This window comes from Eurosta solidaginis, chromosome 4, assembly GCF_040869045.1.
Source record: "Eurosta solidaginis isolate ZX-2024a chromosome 4, ASM4086904v1, whole genome shotgun sequence".
Taxonomy (NCBI): domain Eukaryota; kingdom Metazoa; phylum Arthropoda; class Insecta; order Diptera; family Tephritidae; genus Eurosta; species Eurosta solidaginis.
In genome coordinates, this window is record NC_090322.1 from 118,809,673 (window position 1) to 118,828,422 (window position 18,750).

General features: G+C 35.1%; 1 protein-coding gene across 4 annotated transcripts in view; it reads left to right on the forward strand.

Moving 5' to 3' along the window:
• The first annotated feature begins 14,494 nt into the window (after positions 1–14,494).
• LOC137250222 (zinc finger CCCH domain-containing protein 13) overlaps positions 14,495–18,750 on the forward strand; it is a 103,801-nt gene continuing 99,545 nt past the window's right edge. For 2 of the 4 annotated variants that reach the window (XM_067782643.1, XM_067782645.1), the window contains exons 1-2: positions 17,346–17,409; positions 17,664–17,755. In XM_067782643.1, coding sequence (XP_067638744.1) covers positions 17,390–17,409; positions 17,664–17,755 — 112 coding nt within the window. In that variant the 5' untranslated portion in view covers positions 17,346–17,389. Of the gene's footprint in view, positions 14,521–17,345; positions 17,410–17,663; positions 17,756–18,750 lie in introns of those variants that run through there. The other 2 variants (XM_067782644.1, XM_067782647.1) reach the window with 2 other exon arrangements.

The window sequence follows — 18,750 nt, forward strand, 5'->3', positions numbered from 1 at the left end:
AAATGCATGTATTATTATTGCGAATTTTAATTTTATGTAGATAGGCAGCATCATAGGTGTAACCTACAATGATTCTGTTAAGTATTTTAATTTGTCGAGCAGATAGAGTGCAATTTTTGAACCATGGCTTGACATGAGTATGAGTATAAATGTAGTCTAAAGTGTTAGGTTTATTGTTGGAGAAGTTCTTGAATTCTAAGAACCAATCTCCAAAAATTTGATTTTTAATATGTCTTAACGCTTCATCAATAGTCAACTTGACGTCAACAACATTTTCACACAATGTAGCTTCTTTCGCTAAATGGTCACGTGCTCATTACCTGTGATTCCAGAATGACCTGGAGTCCAGATGATGACCACTTCCTCAAAATTTCCGTTGCTAATGATGTTGTGTATGTCCACAACACATGAGTTTATGGTACTTTTTTGTTCACGAAGACAGCACGAAGACATGCTATCCGTGAAGATTGTAATTTTGTTGTAGTTAAGGTTAGCAGCTATCTCTAGGGCGTGTTTAATGGCATGAAGTTCGGCAAATGTGGAAGAAGTTTTGAAATTGATTTTAAACATGTAGTCATTTTTGTTAGAGAAATTGTAAATGCCGCACCCAGTACCGTTGTCATTTACAGACGCATCTGTAAAGAAGATTTTATGGTTGTCGTGTATATATTTATTAAGCATATGTGTGTATATAGCTTTAATGGCTTCTGTAGGTATGTTATTTTTTTTATCATATAGTGAGTCCTTGATGATGCGCAAATTGGGCGAGTGGACATAGCTACTCACTTCACACAATCTGTCATACACCTCTTTGAACTCAGAGAATATTTTTCCATAACTAGTGTTAATATTAGAATATTTGTATAGTTGGCGGCCACCGTGGTGTGATGGTAGCGTGCTCCGCCTATCACACCGTATGCCCTGGGTTCAACTCCCGGGCAAAGCAACATCAAAATTTTAGAAATAAGATTTTTCAATTAGAAGAAAATTTTTCTAAGCGGGGTCGCCCCTCGGCAGTGTCTGGCAAGCGCTCCGATTGTATTTCTGCCATGAAAAGCTCTCAGTGAAAACTCATCTGCCTTGCAGATGCCGTTCGGAGTCGGCATAAAACATGTAGGTCCCGTCCGGCCAATTTGTAGGGAAAAATCAAGAGGAGCACGACGCAAATTGGAAGAGAAGCTCGGCCTTAGATCTCTTCGGAGGTTATCGCGCCTTACATTTATTTTTTTTTATGTATAGTAAATCTTTGAATGATTCATCATGACATAGAACTTTTGTAACTTCTTTGGCAGTTAACCACTTAGCTCTACTTTCTGGGGGTAGCTCATTAGCTAACGCATAAATTAGTGGAATAGGTGTAGACGGAGTCAAGCCAAGACATCGTCTTAAAAAGTTGTTCTGATAAATTTGTATCTTTGAATTTGTTGTTTTTGGACAGTTGTATGTTGAAGTTCTACAGTACTCAATTTTAGATCTTGCAATTGATCTATAAAATTTGAGGGCAACTTGGGGGTGTAATCCAGCCTTGATGGTGGTAAGGCATTTAAATAGATTGACATTTTTGTGAGATGCTTTGATTACATTATTGTATTGCTCACTGACCATAAGAGACGAGTTAATTGTTCTGCCTAGAAAACGAAGAGCCCTGACTTCTTGTATTAGATTACCTTGAGTAAGAATTTGAATGTTTAAATTATTTGATCTAGAAAGATACAGAATTTTAGTTTTATCTGCATTAAAAGAAAGGTTGATATCCTGACATTTGCTAGAAAACTCATCAATTTTTTGTTGTAAATTTAACGTTGCATTTACTAAACATTTATCATAAGACATAATAAGAAAATCATCAGCATATTGAAAGATTTTTCTTTTGTCATCTTCAATGCTGTGTAGTCCAGACGTATATGTATTAAAGAGAAGTGGGGAAAGACAACTACCTTGAGGCAGACCATTGGTGACTTCTATTTTCTCCTTACCCAAACATAACTTTCTAAGACTCAGGAAATTTGCAATCTACTCTTTGTATGTTTCTTCAATACCCAAGGAATCCAACATGTCGTTCAGTTTGCGTACGCTCACACAATTATACGCATTGCTTATGTCTGTGGAACATAAGATAACCTTGAATCCTTGATTTTTGAGAACAGTTGCATGATGGAGGATATAATTGATACAGATGGGAGCAGACATATTTTTCCTGTAGGCAAACGAGTTGTTAGGCAAAGCCAAGTTTACAGATTCGCAGTTGGTGATGCGTTCTTTAATAACATTATTAAATTTTTCGAGCTCAAGGCCACGCATAAATAAAAACCAAATATTTTATATCTTTCAATAAATATACTTGTTTAATGTTAATCGATATTTCGACCTCAATCTGAGATCATCCTCAGGACTGAAAAGATTACAAACAATAAAAACATCAAAAAGTGCATTTTACGTACATCCTTATAACACAACTTACACTCTTGGCTGTGCCTGATCGACTAATTTTAAAAGATTACATATTAAACGAATATAAACAATATAATGTAAACAAATAAATACCGTAAATATAAACAAATTTTGACAAAAACAACCATGTACAAATTTCTCCAACTGTACGTGGCGCTCAGCATACATATATATGTACATATATCAGCTACAGGTAAACTGTTGTTGTCTAACATTATAATACGAATATTGGTGGGACATTAAACTAACAAATTACTCTCAAAGCGCTTTTTTGTTTCTGCTTATTAGCTGCCTATAGGCCGAAGCACAATTTTCCGTGTCTGTTTTAAAATTTATCCGTTTTTCGCTCTCTATATTGATAATATGAAGCATTTCAAGTATGTATCTCTTGTTATATTGCTTCTCTTGTTGCAAAATTCTCACATTGTCTAAATCTGGACAATGTCCCGTAGCGCTACAATGATGTGTTAAGGCTGTTTTGTTATCGTTCAAATTATTTCTGTTTTTTATATTCGACTTGTGTCCGGAAATCCTTGTCTTAAGCTTAGATTTAGTTGTCCCCACATATACTTTATTGCATAAGTGGGACCCGTCACCATTGCAATTAATTTGGTATATTACGTTGGATTTCTCGTATTTTTCAATCCTGCTTTTCATGTTGCTGTATATTTGTCGTAGAGTGTTGTCGTACGTGAAAGCTATTTGGAACTTGTCCCGGTCATATATATTTGAGTTCTTCAGTCTGTTGGACAAGCCTGGAATGTATGTGGCTGTCTTGAATATTTTCTTGGCATCCTGTCTGATCTCAGTAGTATTCTGTCTAGCGTAAAAAGCTCGTATGTAGCTATTGATTAAAGATAGAGGAAAATCGTTGTCTGTTAATATTTCCTTGATCAGGGCAACATTTTCTTCATGGTAACATGCGTCGCTAATAGATAGAACTTTTCTGACAAAGTTCTTTGCCGTGTTTACTATGATTCTTCTTTCATGCTTGGAATAAAAGTTTATTAATCTCCCAGACGCAGTGGGTTTTTTGTACCATTTGAATGTAAGTTTATTGTTATGTCTTATTACCATCGTATCTAAGAATGGTAATTTTCCGTCAACTTCTATCTCTGACGTGAAATTTATAGACTTCATGTAGCTGTTTAGAGTGGCCACCGTTTCTTGGACTTTATCTGTTTTGACGATAGCAAATATATCATCCACATATTTTGTTAGCAAACGTGGTTTATGTGGAAAATCTTCCATGAATTTGTTCAGCAATTCCTCCATTACAATATCTGCAATGACTGGCGATGCTGGGGATCCCATAGGCATTCCATAGCGCTGTTCATATATTTTGTCTCTAAATTTAAAATACCTGTTGTCCTTTATGCAGAATCGTACTACCCCAAGAAATAAGTCCTTCGTTAACGAAGTGTGGCTTTTTATCAAATCCCACTTATTCTCAATAATTTTCATCGCATGGTCTACTGGAACGCTAGGGAAAAGAGATACCACATCAAAAGAAACTAGACTTTCATCGTCATATATATGTGTCTTTTTTATTTTGTCTTTAAACTCGATTGAGTCTTTTACGTTGAAAATGGAAGATTTTGTTATGTTCTTAAGTATGTTAGTGAGGTATTTACACATACTATATGATGGCGAATTTACTGACGAACATATTGGTCTCAATGGAATTCCTTCCTTGTGGATCTTCGGTAGACCATAGAGTCTCGGCGCATTAGCTGTTTTGCTTAGCAGACGGTATTTTCTTTAATAACTAAATTTATGCATTTTAAAAAAACAGGGATCAGAGCAATTGGTCTAAAATTTCTGAAATCTTCTAAACTTTTGTCCCTTTTAGGGATTGGTACTATTTTAATATCACGCCACCTCTCAGGAATTTGATTGTTTAAAAAGCAATTATTTAAAGCTGACCGTATGTTATTCAGGGAAAGACCAGGATGAGCTTTAAGCATTTTATATGTGATTTTGTCAACACCACCAGCAGAATTGTTGCTCTTCTTTTTAATAGTATCATGTAGTTCTTCAAATGTGATCTCAAGATCATTGTTACTGTTAATTTGGATTAAGGCTCCATTTTGCCTCGTTGCTAGGTACTTCGTTTTTAATCAATTCAAGAAATTTTTGGTCGTTGTCATTGGACCACATACACGTCCATTTTGTTTGAAGTCACCTCTTAATGCTTTTACAAATTTCCATGCTTGTTTACTGGAGGGTTCTTCATTTAACAATGTAATTCTATCTTCAAAGTTTTTCCTTTTGGCATTTTTAATTTTCTTTTTCCAGTTTTTCTTAATGTTAATAAGTTCTTCAAAGTTTTCAGGTGATGGGGTGATCCTACATTTGTGGTAAGCAATTCTAAGAAATCTAAAGTTTTTGGATAAGTCATCATTCCACCATGATTTTGGCTGTCTATTATGACTGATAGCATGAGTAGCTGAGTTAATTTCATCATCTATTCTTAGGTGTATCTCATTTATATATGGTTCAAATTCTAAATTTTGGAGATTATTTAGGAGTTTTTTTTGAGAAAGAAATTTACTAGTTAAAGGGATTTCAACATTTACCGACTCTATGATAATCGGAAAATGATGACTGCCACCTAACCTACAAGGGGCAACTTTCCATTTAAATGATAAGGAAGAGTTTGTAAACGATAGATCCAAAACAGATCCTTCATTTGAATTCCGCTCTCTTTTATATGTGATGGAGCCGTCATTGAGAGGCCTGAGATTGTGATTTTGGATTATTCTCACAAGATTATTCCCTCTGCTTGAATTAAGCCGATCTCCCCATGCCCTTGCTCTGGCGTTAAAATCACCCAACAACAAGACATTGTGGCAGTTTTCTAGAAAAGAAAGAATACGCTCTATTTCATCATTGAAGCTACCAACGGGTAAGTTCGGTGGGAAATATGTGGCGCAAACAGTTAGATTAGGACGAATATTTGTTGTACGTATGATTAATACATCACAGTTGGAAAAAAAGGAGACTTTTTGAAATTTGATATTTTTTTTAAAGCAATGGCTACACCGCCGTAGCCATCATCACGGTTTTTTTCTACAATGTTGAAATTTATGATGTTTCTATGTTGTTGTTCACGTGAAGTAAAAACTTCACTGAAACAAGCTATATCAAAATTATAATTATTTAGATAAAACTCTATATAGTAACAGTTGGATTTTAAAGATTGACAATTGAATTGGAGCACCTTCATACTGATGCTAAGGAGGGTTGAGGGCTGTTCTCGTTAATAAGCCTGACGTCATCTTCGATCAACGTCATCTGATATTGTTGTTTAATTGCTCTAATACGGTCTTGAATCGACCCTATTTGTGAATTGGAAATGTTGTTGGAAAAAACTTTGAAAAGTTCAGATACAATTTTTTCTAATTCTGAAACTTTGTTTTTAAGATATGCTGCGGAATCCAGCACAGAAGTGGACTGATGACTTTTTCTAACGTATGATGGGGTGTTATTTGGGACAGAACGAGCATCATCCCTAATTGCTCTTTTGGCAACATTGTTATATCTTACCTTACGGATTTTGCTGTTCACTTCTTTAATTCTATCTCTGCTATTATCGGTCTCACTAGGGAGAGCAGGGAACTCATCATCATCACACTGCAAAATACTAAAACTGTTATCGTTATTGAAATACGTGTCCAGGACTTCTCTCCTGGAGAGTTTGCGGACTGCCTTAACAAAGTTAATTTCTTTTTCCCAGATACGGCATTTGTTTTTGGCCTCTGCCGAATGATCAGCATCACCACAAAGAAGACAGCATTGATTACATTGGGAGTCATTACAGTCTTGTCTACCACATTTTAGACAGCGTTTTTTTGATTTACACGAAAATTGTGTATGTCCAAGTCTTCCACAATTTTTGCATTGCCTTAAGGGCGGGATAAAGAATTCCACCTTTAAGAACGTGTATTCAAACGTAAGTGATTTTGGAATATCTTTTCCAAGGAAACCAATTTTTATGGACGCAGTGGGTTCGAAATTGCCATTGTCGTAATTTTTTTTTGAGAAGCGCATTACTGAATTTATGGGAATAGCAGAGATAGCATTTTCTTTAATGTAATTTTCAGAAAATTCTAATGGGATGCCCCTAATAACTCCAAAGGACTCAAGAGCAGTACGTGGGATAAAGCATTTTAGTCCCTTTTCCTTAACTTTTTCGTTTAAGACAAAATTGTTTGCAGAAGCCAAATTTTTAAAAGTTATCTTAAAAAGAGTTCTACCTACTAGCTGAATTAGCTCAATGTCATTAACTTTGAAATTTTTAATTAGTTTGTGCAAAGCCAAACCATTCTTGATTCTTTCATTTTTTAGTTGATCACATGAGGAAGAATCAACTAAAACGAAAAAAATGCCTTTAAAATTAGCTGGATACAAAATGGTGTTTTCGGCTGTACCTGAAGCCTTTGAAATATTAGGGTCTGTGTTTGTATTGGTACTTGTGAGTGTATGCGAATTTGAAGCGTTGTCATGTCCATTGTACAGGTTTACAAGTATGATATGTATGAGAGGGAAACAATTTCTTTCCCTTTCTAACACACGGCAGTTTGACATTTCGGTCAGTGTCAAACTAGCGTGGAACCCAGTGGAACCTGCGTGGAACATGAGTTTTGACACTGAACGAAGTGTCAAAATTACCGGGGTTGCTTCGTCGAAAGCGACACAGGGAAGCAAAAAAGGGATCGGAATATCAGATATGGGTTGCTGTGATGGTAAATTTTTTTGAACGAATTTAGTAGGAAATTTTAAGTGCACCCATATGGGTCCTTCAGAAAATTATAAAAAGTCGCGTAGTTATTCCAGTATTAAGAATACAAAGACGGGAGTTAAGTTTTTCTACCCGTTCAAAAGTTCTCCGCGAAAAACAGTTTGAAACCGAGGTCGGCTGCAATAACCCGTCCAAAAAAGCGAAAAGAAAAATGAAAAGACGCGTTTGTCCTGTTATCAATAGTCCAAAAGCGGAAAAGTCTTCGAATTATTGGAAGCGAGGCAAAAACGCGTCTATTAATACCTCCCCCGACGGTTTTGGTCGTATTTTGGCAATCGTCCCCGGTAATAAAGTATCACAATTTGTTAATTAAAATTGTCCAAAACATATGTATTTTAAAGAGAGAAGTAATTAAGCGCTCGTTCGAAAGTAAATAAGGATATTTCTTTGTAATTTTACAATAAAAATTTTACGCAGTTTTCGTTAGCAGCTACTACACTTTTCTTAGACCTAAGAAGTACAACAGTGCAAAATAGCATCCACACAAAAAACGAATAAGAACAAGCATTTTATCAGGTGAGCGTGGCTGTGTATGTGCGTGCTTCTACATATCCTACTTGTAGACCAGGCATGCTTAACGAACGAAACGATATCATTTCGTTACGATAATCAACGCTAATAAACGAAACGAAGTCACTTCGTTTCGTTTATTAACGTTAAGATCGTCAAATTAACGTTAATTTGTCGTTCTTAACGTTAATAAACGAAACGAAATGACTTCGTTTCGTTTATTAGCGTTGATTATCGTAACGAAATGATATCGTTTCGTTCGTTAAGCATGCCTGTTGTAGACCTTTACAATGGTCATGTCTATTGGTATTTGTATCATTGTAATCAGCCATATTGGCGTTGTTTTCACCCATTTTGTTTGGCGAGCTGTAATTTTCTTGTAAAAGTAGAGTTGAACAAGCACCTGGTGCGTCCATGTCCATGTCTGCACCATATGCATCAACATTCATATTAGAAACATTAAAACCGTCACTTTTTATTTTTTTTGAACCTCCCGTGTTTAAATTAAAATTCGCATTTTTAACGCATTCATTATTTTTGTCTCATTTTCACGTTTCATCCTCATGCCTTTGGCAAGGGTGACGTTAGAGAGAATTTCGAATGATGCCTCACTAGCCGTTGGCGTCGTCGACCCTAATCACTAAAAATCAGCAAAATACTCACTCAGATTGTTGAAAGATTTGGTAAAAAAAATTGCAGTTGTTGTTAATTTTATTATGAAATCGCAAAATTTATTTAAAACCACTAAAGAAGTTTCGACAAATGGCACTTCTGTTATATGAACTTATACAAATCAGAAAGATCACCAATTGAAAGAACACGTCCACACACGCTGAGAATTGCCGCGAGAATGACATACCTAATGAAGTAACTAAAAAATGTAAATAACATCGAGCGAGAAGGAATGTCGAAAGCACAATAGGTAAGAGAAAGCGAGTCACACGTACACTATTTTGAGAGAGCGCATGCGTTACCTTTTTCGGGTACCTGTCTTGTAGGGGAGCAAAAATTAATATTGACAGACAACGAGCCGGTATATGTTAAAAACTCTCGATTGCCATACTCTCAACGCGAAGAAATAAATCGCCAAGTAAATAAACTGTTAGACAACGATTTGATTGAACCCAGTTACTCTAATTACAATAGTTCTTTGATTGTAGTCCCAAAGAAAGATACTAAGGGTCAAAAAGCTTATCGTATGTGCGTAGATTTTCGCGCAGTAAACAAAAAACTCATTGCTGATAAATTTCCACTAGCTAAAATTGACGATATTTTAGATAATCTCGGTAGAGCTTAAATATAGCACCAAATTCATTCTCACGAATGATGACAATAGCTTCTTCGGGTATACCACCCAACGTCGCACTTCTGTACGTCGACGATATTATCGTCGTCGGTTGTAGTGAAGCACACCATATATATAAATGCAACTTTTTACGACCAGAAGTTACATTTTTAGGTCACAAATGTTCAGCCAAAGGTTTGTTGCCAGACGACTCCAAAATAAACGCAATTAAAAAGTATACAAAGCCAACTGATAAAGACGCGGTACGATGATTCGTCGCGTTTGCAAACTATTACAGAAGGTTTATACCAAAAATTCGCCTCTAAACCGATTAAGTAGAAAAAGAGTTGAATTCGTTTGGGATGTCGAGTGCGAAAGGGCATTTTTATCCTTGAAAGCAGCATTTCACCAAAATTACTTCAATATCCAGATTTTACAAAACAATTCGTTATTACCGTTGATGCTTAAACAACTGGATCATTGTTTACTATATAGTTTGGCAGCTTAAGTAGAGGTTATGTTGCGAATAGAGTGGAAGGCAGTGGACTAGGCAGTCGAATGTCATATAATGAAGGAATGGTGCTCGGAGTTTTTTCAAAGTTAAAAAAAAAAAATGATAAAAGCTTTAATATAAATAAAACTATTGTTTTAATAACAACAAAAACGCCATATATATTCTCTATACATTAATTGGCAAGGACTATCTAACTTTAAAATTTGAATTAAATAATCTAAAGTTTTTTTTTGAAACTTAGTCGAGAACTGTGCGTGTGAATGTGCGAATTTTCACCGATCAGCTGTTAGTTGCGCTACTTGGTAAAATTTACAATGAACTGGATGTGGCGCTATTTTAAGTCAAGAACAGCAAGGTAGTGATTTACCAATTTGCTTCGCTTCTAAAGCATTTAATAAAGCCGAACAGAAAAAACCAATAATAGAATTGGAACTTTTAGTTATTTAAGGGCCCATTACTGATACTTAGCATAGACTTGACTTGGCTTGAGAACTGTCACTTACAGTTCTGTTAAATGAACATTGCATGTTACTGATTACTCAAAACTTAGCAACACCTAACTTGACTTAGAAGTCTGTTGAATTTTGATTTTCTATGTAAGTTCTAAGTGACGTTTACATTTTGAGATGCCATTTGTTTGTTTCCATTTCATTTTGACATTTTGTCATACAAATTGACATTTATTTAAAAATAAATTTCAACGCTGATTATGATGTCAGGTTGTATGCGCCAAGTGGAGTATAATCGTGGCTAAGTTGCCAAGTTTACGCCAAGTCAAGTCAAGTCTATGCTAAGTATCAGTAATGGGGGCTTTACTATAGTTTATATAAAGGGTAAATCAAACGTTGGTGCTGATGCACTATCGCGTATTACAATCGATGAGATTAAAGAATCGAACAAACAAATTTAGTAGTACAGACAAGATCAATGACAAAACGGCAAAACGACGAAAACGTTCTTAAGAAAACAGACAAAAAAGACGAAAGACAACTTTACCCAAAGATTCGTACTAAATACTTTTGGAAAAACATGACTCGTGACATTGCTAAATTCGTCAAAAATTGCCAAAAATGTTTAGTAAACAAAGTCAAACCAAAAATCAAAGAAAATTTAGTATTGACTCCAACGCCGAGTAAACCATTTGATATAGTTTTTATTGATACAATCGGACCTTTACCACAATCGAGTTATGGTAACAAGTTCGCAGTTACCATCATATGCAATTTAAAAAAATACCTGGTAACAATAGCTGTACCAGATAAAAGCGCAAAAACAATAGCTTCAGCAATTTTCGAAAGTTTTATTTTGATATATGGTCCTATGAAATCCATCAGGTCAGATTTAGGTACCGAATATAAGAATGAAATTCTTGCAGAACTTATTAATCTTTTGAATATGAAACATGACTTTTCAACAGCGTATCATCACCAAACAGTTGGCTCAATAGAACGTAACCATAGAGTATTTAACGAATACCTACGGGCATATCTTAACGAAAACTTCTCTGATTGGGACACTTATTTAAAGTATTTTACTTCCAATACTGTTTTCGACAACAAATTCACTCCATTTGAACTAATATTTGGTAGGAAGCCAGTGTTACCAAATGAACTAAAAAAAGAAACCATTGATCCAATATATAATGTAGAGAATTACCGTATGCAAAAATCACATGCATTGGCAAAAGAGCTCATAAATAAACATAAGGAACGTAATAAATTGTATTACGATAGAAATATACGTCCTTCAGACATTGCATTAAACGATACGGTCCTAGTAGAAAAATAACCGCGCGATAAACACGCAAGCATTTACGAGGATCCGTATGTAGTTAAGCAAATGGATGGCGTAAATGTTACAATTTATAACAGAAAAACTAAAAAATCAAAAACAATCCATAAAATCCGTGTACAAAAAGTAACATAGACCATTTTTCATCCGTACACTAAACGGTACAAACAAATTCTATTTTATTAACTTTCAAAAAAAAAAAAAAAACAATCCACCTTATATAATTATAAGGTTTTCACTTTCTTATTATTATCATAAGCATATATATGCACAACATATAAAATAATTATTATTTAACAGCAAAAAAAAAAAATAAATAAGTAAATAAAAAAAAGAAAGACTATATTATAGTTTATAAAACTTAAAACTTTACAACAAAAACTTTAACCAATAGTACAAAATACATTAAAAAAAAAAAAATGAACTGAATTTTGAATCAAAATTGTATACATAATCTGTATATACAATATATTATATCATATAACTAATATCTGCATAGTGCAATGCAATGCAAAAAAAATATATCTTTTTCAATAACATTGTATAAATAAATCTAATCAGCATTAATTAAAACTCTTTTTACATATTAAATAAGTTCAATAGTATTGTATAAATAAATTGAATTACCACAAGTTAAAACTATTTTACATATTAAATATTAAATAAGCTCAATAGCATTGTACAAATAAATGTACTTATTATTAATTGAAACATAAGCTAATATGTGTGTGAGTTCATCTATTTAAAAAATCTTACACATCAATTGATTTTGGGCAAGAAGAAGCCGGCAGAATTGATCACCCTGCCGACTCCTTCTTTTCCAAAGTAAGGTGATGTAATGGCACCTTTCTCAAACTCAACACATCAAGCACACATCAGCTGATGTCGCTAGTACGGGCAAAATGCAACCCAGTGCGTGAGTGGTTCGGCCATTATAATTTTTGCGACTGAAAGGTAAAGAACAACCTTTTTATATACAGTACGAGCAGCATACCTGTAAAATACAATTTATATACAATTGAGTTCTTGTGCATACATAATAAAGAATGGGGAATATTTTGAATAAGGTGCCACGATTTTCCAACTTTTTTTTTTTTTTTGAGGGGTGGAGGGGGTCCTAAAAATCACAAAATTATCGTCCGCAACTCTAGGAAACTCTTAGTTTATGAAATATAAGCTTTTTAATTTCCAAATTTAGTAAAATTTCAACTTAAGTTCTGCACTTAAAATTCGGGTCGCACATGTCAATAGCGGTATCAAAAGACGCGTATTTAGAATCCGAAAGCAGAAACTATATTTTTTATCTCGTTTAAAAGTTATTCGCGGAAAACCCGTCGATACTATAGTCGCTTTTTTCGTTGTTGCAATTAAACAAACGAAAACAAATGAAGGTGGGGAATAGTGTTGCCAGCTCCGCAACAATATCTTTTTATCTTGGTAGAACATTATAAGGTGGTGGCACGTCGACATAAATGCAAACAAACATACACTATCAATGTATTTTGTTTTTGAAATTCTCTGAATAATTTGAAATTAATGTATTTAATTTAGCGGAACGCGAGATTTTTAAGTAAATATTAAAATTTTTCATGATAAGAATTTAGAAAAATGGGCTTCAGTGCAGAATACATCCAATTGTCAAAAAAAAAAAAAAAAAAATAACAAATCGGGCTTTATAGAGATTTTTATGCCGATTCCAACGGTATATTTCTATTTTGGTGCAAATGAAAGGTGTGGGGGTAATTCCATGTCAAAAGGCGAAATTATGACTTTTAAAATCAAAATATCTCCGAAACTAGTGGATGGAGTTCAAAAATTAAAAAATCGAAAAATAACTTATAAAAATAAATTTTATGTGATGTATATATATCTTTAAATTTTTTGGTCTTTATTTACCAAAAATTTGAAAAAGCTCTTTTTTGGTGGCCAAGCACAGTAATTCTGCGTAGAACACCTTTCTGCATAGGCGGCCTTGGCCGTGCCATGCTAAGTCCGGGTGTGTGGTGGCCACGGTTGTTGTTGTTGTTGTTGTAGCGATAAGTTTGCTCCCCGAAGGCTTTGGGGAGTGTTATCGATGTGATGGTCCTTTGCCGGATACAGATCCGGTACGCTTCGGTACCACAGCACCATTAAGGTGCTGGCCCGACCATCTCGGGAACGATTTATGTGGCCACATTAAACCTTCAGGCCATTCCCCCCTCTCCACGCCCAAGTTCCATGAGGAGCTTGGGGTCGCCAGAGCCTCGTCTGTTAGTGAAACAGGATTCGCCGCGGATAGGTGAGGTTTACAATTGGGTTTGGAGAAGCTATATATTGCGCTGGCAACCTGAAGGGTTGCGCTACACAGCCCCTTGAATCTGGTATTTTAGTCGCCTCTTACGACAGGCATACCTACCGCGGGTATATTCTGATCCCCTAATCCACTGGGGTTGGTGGCCACGGTGATGTCCTTCTGCGTAGTACACCCTTCTGCGTGGGAGGCCTTCGGCCGCACTTTAAAAAAACAACCCTTAGCCGATCCAACACCGGCTACGCCATGCACAGTAATTCTGCGTAGAACACCTTTAAAAAAATTACCCTTAACCGATCCGACACCGGCAACAAGAAAACTAACATAAAAACTCACCTCCAAACAAACCCGTCAAAGAGTTTTACAAAATCAAAACACATATGTTTGCTTGCATATATGTCGACGTGCCACCACCTTATTATGTTCTACCAAGATAAAAAGATATTGTTGCGGAGCTGGTAACACTATTCACCACCTTCTTTTGTTTTCGTTTGTCTAATTGCAACAACGAAAAAAGCGACAATAGTATCGACGGATTTTTCGCGAATAACTTTTAAACGAGATAAAAAATATAGTTTCTGCTTTCGGATTCTGAATCTTGACGCAAATACGTGTCTTTTGATACCTCTATCGACATGTGCGACCCGAATTTTAAGTGCAGGACTTAAGATGAAATTTTACTAAATATGGAAATTAAAAAGCTTATATTTCATAAACAAAGAGTTTCCTAGAACTGCGGATTCCATTTTGGTGATTTTTAGGACCCCCTCTACCCCTACTACTCAACAAAAGTTTGAAAATCGTGGCACCTTATATAAAATCCAACCCGAAATCTATTATTTCGGGAAACATTTGGGATTTCTCATGGTGGAAAGGTAATTTACAAGGCAATTGCAAATATATTATAGATTAAACGAGTAAACGCGGATTCGATGACCTTGCGGAATGCATTCTCACCTTGATGGGTATCCGTCGGGATTGGGAGGGCAGCGAAGCGATTGTCTGTGAAAGTTTTGTAATCTTCCCATTTTCCCCTTTCCCTTTTTGAAGTTGATGAAAGCGCATAATTTATATATAATGATAATATATATGAAAGAAGTATAATTTTAACAAGTATGAAATTCATTATTTTGACAAAAATTACTCCAATGTGCGCAAGGGTTGTAAATATATTTTGTTCTATTCTAAAAATCAGGTAAATCCTTTACGGGGTTTTTCATTCTTTTGTGAAAATTGTTGCCTGCTCGCAACGCAAAAGCGTTACGTTTTTGTAGATAAACACAATTACACAATTGGCGAAAATAAACATCAGCTAACTTTTGTTTACAAATGCGCCATCTTGCATTTGATTGTGGCGCTGTTACTGTCACGCATAAGCTTGTGTTAAACGCATTTATATGAAAAATGTCATTGTGTAACGGCCGTAACACACAAAAAGTAATTCGTAAATATGCCATATAAATACTACTTTATTGCTTGAGTCTAAGGAAAAATTTAAAGAAAATAAATTGTTAACATGAAACCATTAAAACATTCTGCGCATGAGCATTTGTTTGCAAAATATCTTTTCGCAAATGCGCAAATAAACAATATCCTTACACTGTGCTGCTACTCTACTTGTCAAAGATGACTTGATACGAAAAATTTGTTTACGCTCTCATTTTTTTCGCTCTCGCGAGGGATATATCTCAAATTTTCTGGCAGCAATCGCAGATAAATCCCTCGCGCCAGCTGAAGCGGGTGCCAGAACAAAAAATGTGCCAGCTTAAAAGAAAACCGGGCCAAAAAATTGGGTAAACTTTAGTTTGGCCTACAACTTTAGAAATGTGCTAAAAAATTATGGGAAAAAATACAAAGATACTTGTTTTACTGTAAATATTATTAGTTCGAAGGCGGAGGGTAAATATTATTTCCCATTCAAAAGTTATCACTAAAAACAGGTTTTGTTAATATGAAGTCCCGATGCAACCAGTTTAAACAAAAAATGCACTACAGAAGTGGAATTCACTAACTTTTTTAACCACATTTGTCATCGCTTTATTTGCGAATTGATAACTATAACAATTTCGTAACTCAGTAACTACAGCTGTGTTGTTAAATAAGCGGCAAGTAAATTAGCTGCGTTAAAAATCACGAAATTATTATTTCTGGCAATTTTAGTTAAAAAAGAAAATCGGAACTTTTCTTAAATACTTTCAAACATGAAAAGGTGCTTTATATAAATCAAATGCCATTTAAGTACTTGGCGTACGTTTTATCACAAGATGAAGAATTACTAAGCCCATAGCCAGTGGACAGACACCATTTTAGAGAAGTAGACAACCCATTCCACATGAATGCAACGGAGTTTCGAAAGTTGTACCGAATAACCCCAGACTTGGCCCATGATATTATTTCTCAACTTGATGGTCAATTAAGGGCCACAAGAATAACTGCGATATCAACCGAGAATAAAAAAATAAATTAATACCGCATTTACTTATCTTTTGTTAAAATGTGTAAAAATTTGCACAATAATGACTTAAAAGCAGTTAGTATACGGAATTTATTTATTTTTGGCATTCCTTTTGTGCTTTTCGCATCTTTTTGGTTTCGTTAAGCTGTGCTGTGACCTTTCTACTATTAAAACGAAATTTAAATGTCATTTATTTCGCTTCGTTAAATTATGTTAGTGAATACAATAAGGCAAGCGACAAAATCGTTAATTAAATCTCGACAAATTGCATCGTTATTAGTTAGGGGAATTCCACTACATGCTTCGGTATCGGGATTCCCGAGACTCGATCCTTACTTGCGACCAACCACTTTGCAACACTACCAAATGTAAACTAAACAACAACAAAGTAGTAGCCTATAGTTAGCTCTTTTTAGCATTTACGTGGAGATAGTAAATGTCAAAACCGACAAACAGATTGGTACTGGTTGTCAGAGTCCACAAATTTATTTGAGGGATGTGTGCGTAGTGCGGTATAGAGCTGGATTCGATTCGATTTTTTTAAGAATCAATTTTTTCGATTAAATCGAAACGAACAAAGTTTATTTAAATTTTGCTTATTCTTTGTAACAATGTACTTACGTACTTAACCATTTACTCGATTTTCCCCGTTTCGTTGACTGCCGACAAAATCGAAGCATAAAGGAATGCCACATGGGTCTTCACTTGATCCTTTCATGGGAGTGAGATAATTAGTATAGTATATATATAGTATGTACCTAAATGTCATACTTTTTACGCTTTTTTGAATCTTTTATTTCAAAACACAGTATCATACCCATATACATATGTAATACTCCTATATTGCTAATACAATATGCTCGCAATGAGTTTGGATTTCGAAATCAAAACAAGACAGCCTACGAAATATTTGTGATTGTATAAGCATAAATTTGAGAAGAAAAAATTTCAATTTGGGTACATTCGATTTTTGATTACAAAAACAAAAACTTTAAAACAGCAATATATCGTAATACTAAAAATAGATAGACACATTTTTAATATATTGCGCAGAAATTTCTTCATCTTTCTCTCGAAGCCACAATAAACCCAAATTTATAAAAATAATAAAAATTACAGAAATATGTATTTCCTCAAGCGTCCGTAAAGCAGATAGTGATGAAAGCTTCGATGCCTAAAGAATCGAACGATTTTTTTTAAATCGATTCTACATTTCTAAATAAAAGATCAATTAAGTCGATTAAGAATCGAATCGAAATCCAGCTCTAGTGTGGTATTCATTTATCAAAATGTCCGACTTAATTATAAAGTAAGCAAATTTTCCTTTCAACAAATTTTTAAATATTTAATTTTAAGAAAGTTAATAAAAATTAGATTAATTAAGTACGCAAGAGTATTTGGAAACAGAAATATATATCATTGGCTGTGATAAATAGTAAAATTGATTTTAAAAGTCGATTCTGAGGGGGAGGGGGTAGATTTTCGCCAAAGTGTCATTGCAGCTGCTAAAATTTTAAAGCTACATATATGGTTTTCATAAAAAATTTTGCGTATTTTTTTCAGTGACGAATTATTGAATTATGAATTGGGTGATGATATTGATGATCAAGCACTGTATGGAGCTGATGAAGATGAGTTGTTGCTGTCAGACGATGGTAAGCCTGAACATATCTACTATATACTTGTATGAACTTATATACATGTACACTTTTATGTACACATGGCATGGTCAAGCTTGGGAGGGGAACGAAGGCAGGACTAAAAAATGTCCAATGATTGCATGTAGTATATCTAATAATATTGTAGTGTTTTTCACTAATTAAGTTTTTCGTTTACATACGCACTATAATATATTTCGCAATTCTACACGATAGCATAATGCATCCCCCAGCGGGTAAGGGGGTCAAAATATACCCGCTAGTAGGTATGCCTGTCGTAAGAGCCGAATACCAGATTCAAAGGGCTGTGTAGTGCAACCCTTCAGGTTGCCAACGTAATATACAGCTTCTTCAAACCAAATTGTCAACCTCACCTATCCGCGGCGATTCCTGTTTCACTAACAGACGAGCCTCTGGCGACCCCAAGCTCCTCATGGAATTTGGTGGTGGGGAGGGAGGGATCGCCTGAAGGTTTAATGTGGCTATATAAATTGCTCCCGAGATGGTCGAGCTAGCACCTTAATGGTGCTGTGTTACCGGAGCGTACCGGATCTGTATCCGGCAAAGAACCACCACATCGATAACACTGCCCAAAGCCTTCGGGCAGCAACCTTATCGCTACAACAACAACAACATATAATGGAAACACTCATAAAGCATGTTCTGGACCTAGGACCGCGAATCTGAAATAGGAAAGAAACAATTTTGTTTCAGTGGATAGAAATTCCAGAAAACCCGAAAAATTACCCTAACCGCTCAGACACTTCGGGGGATCCATGTTGGTATGTTCAGATGTTGACGCGCAGCTTATGGTGAAAAATACATCATCTTACTCGTACCAAAGAGGATAGAAATAATAGACGTCAAGATCGTACTTTTGGCGATATTTATTTGTAATGTACCAACTTGGCGGGTATTAGAACATTATCTTATACACATTTTTAAGAAGTTTATATTAATATACATTGTGATTGTTGGAAAAGAATGAATTG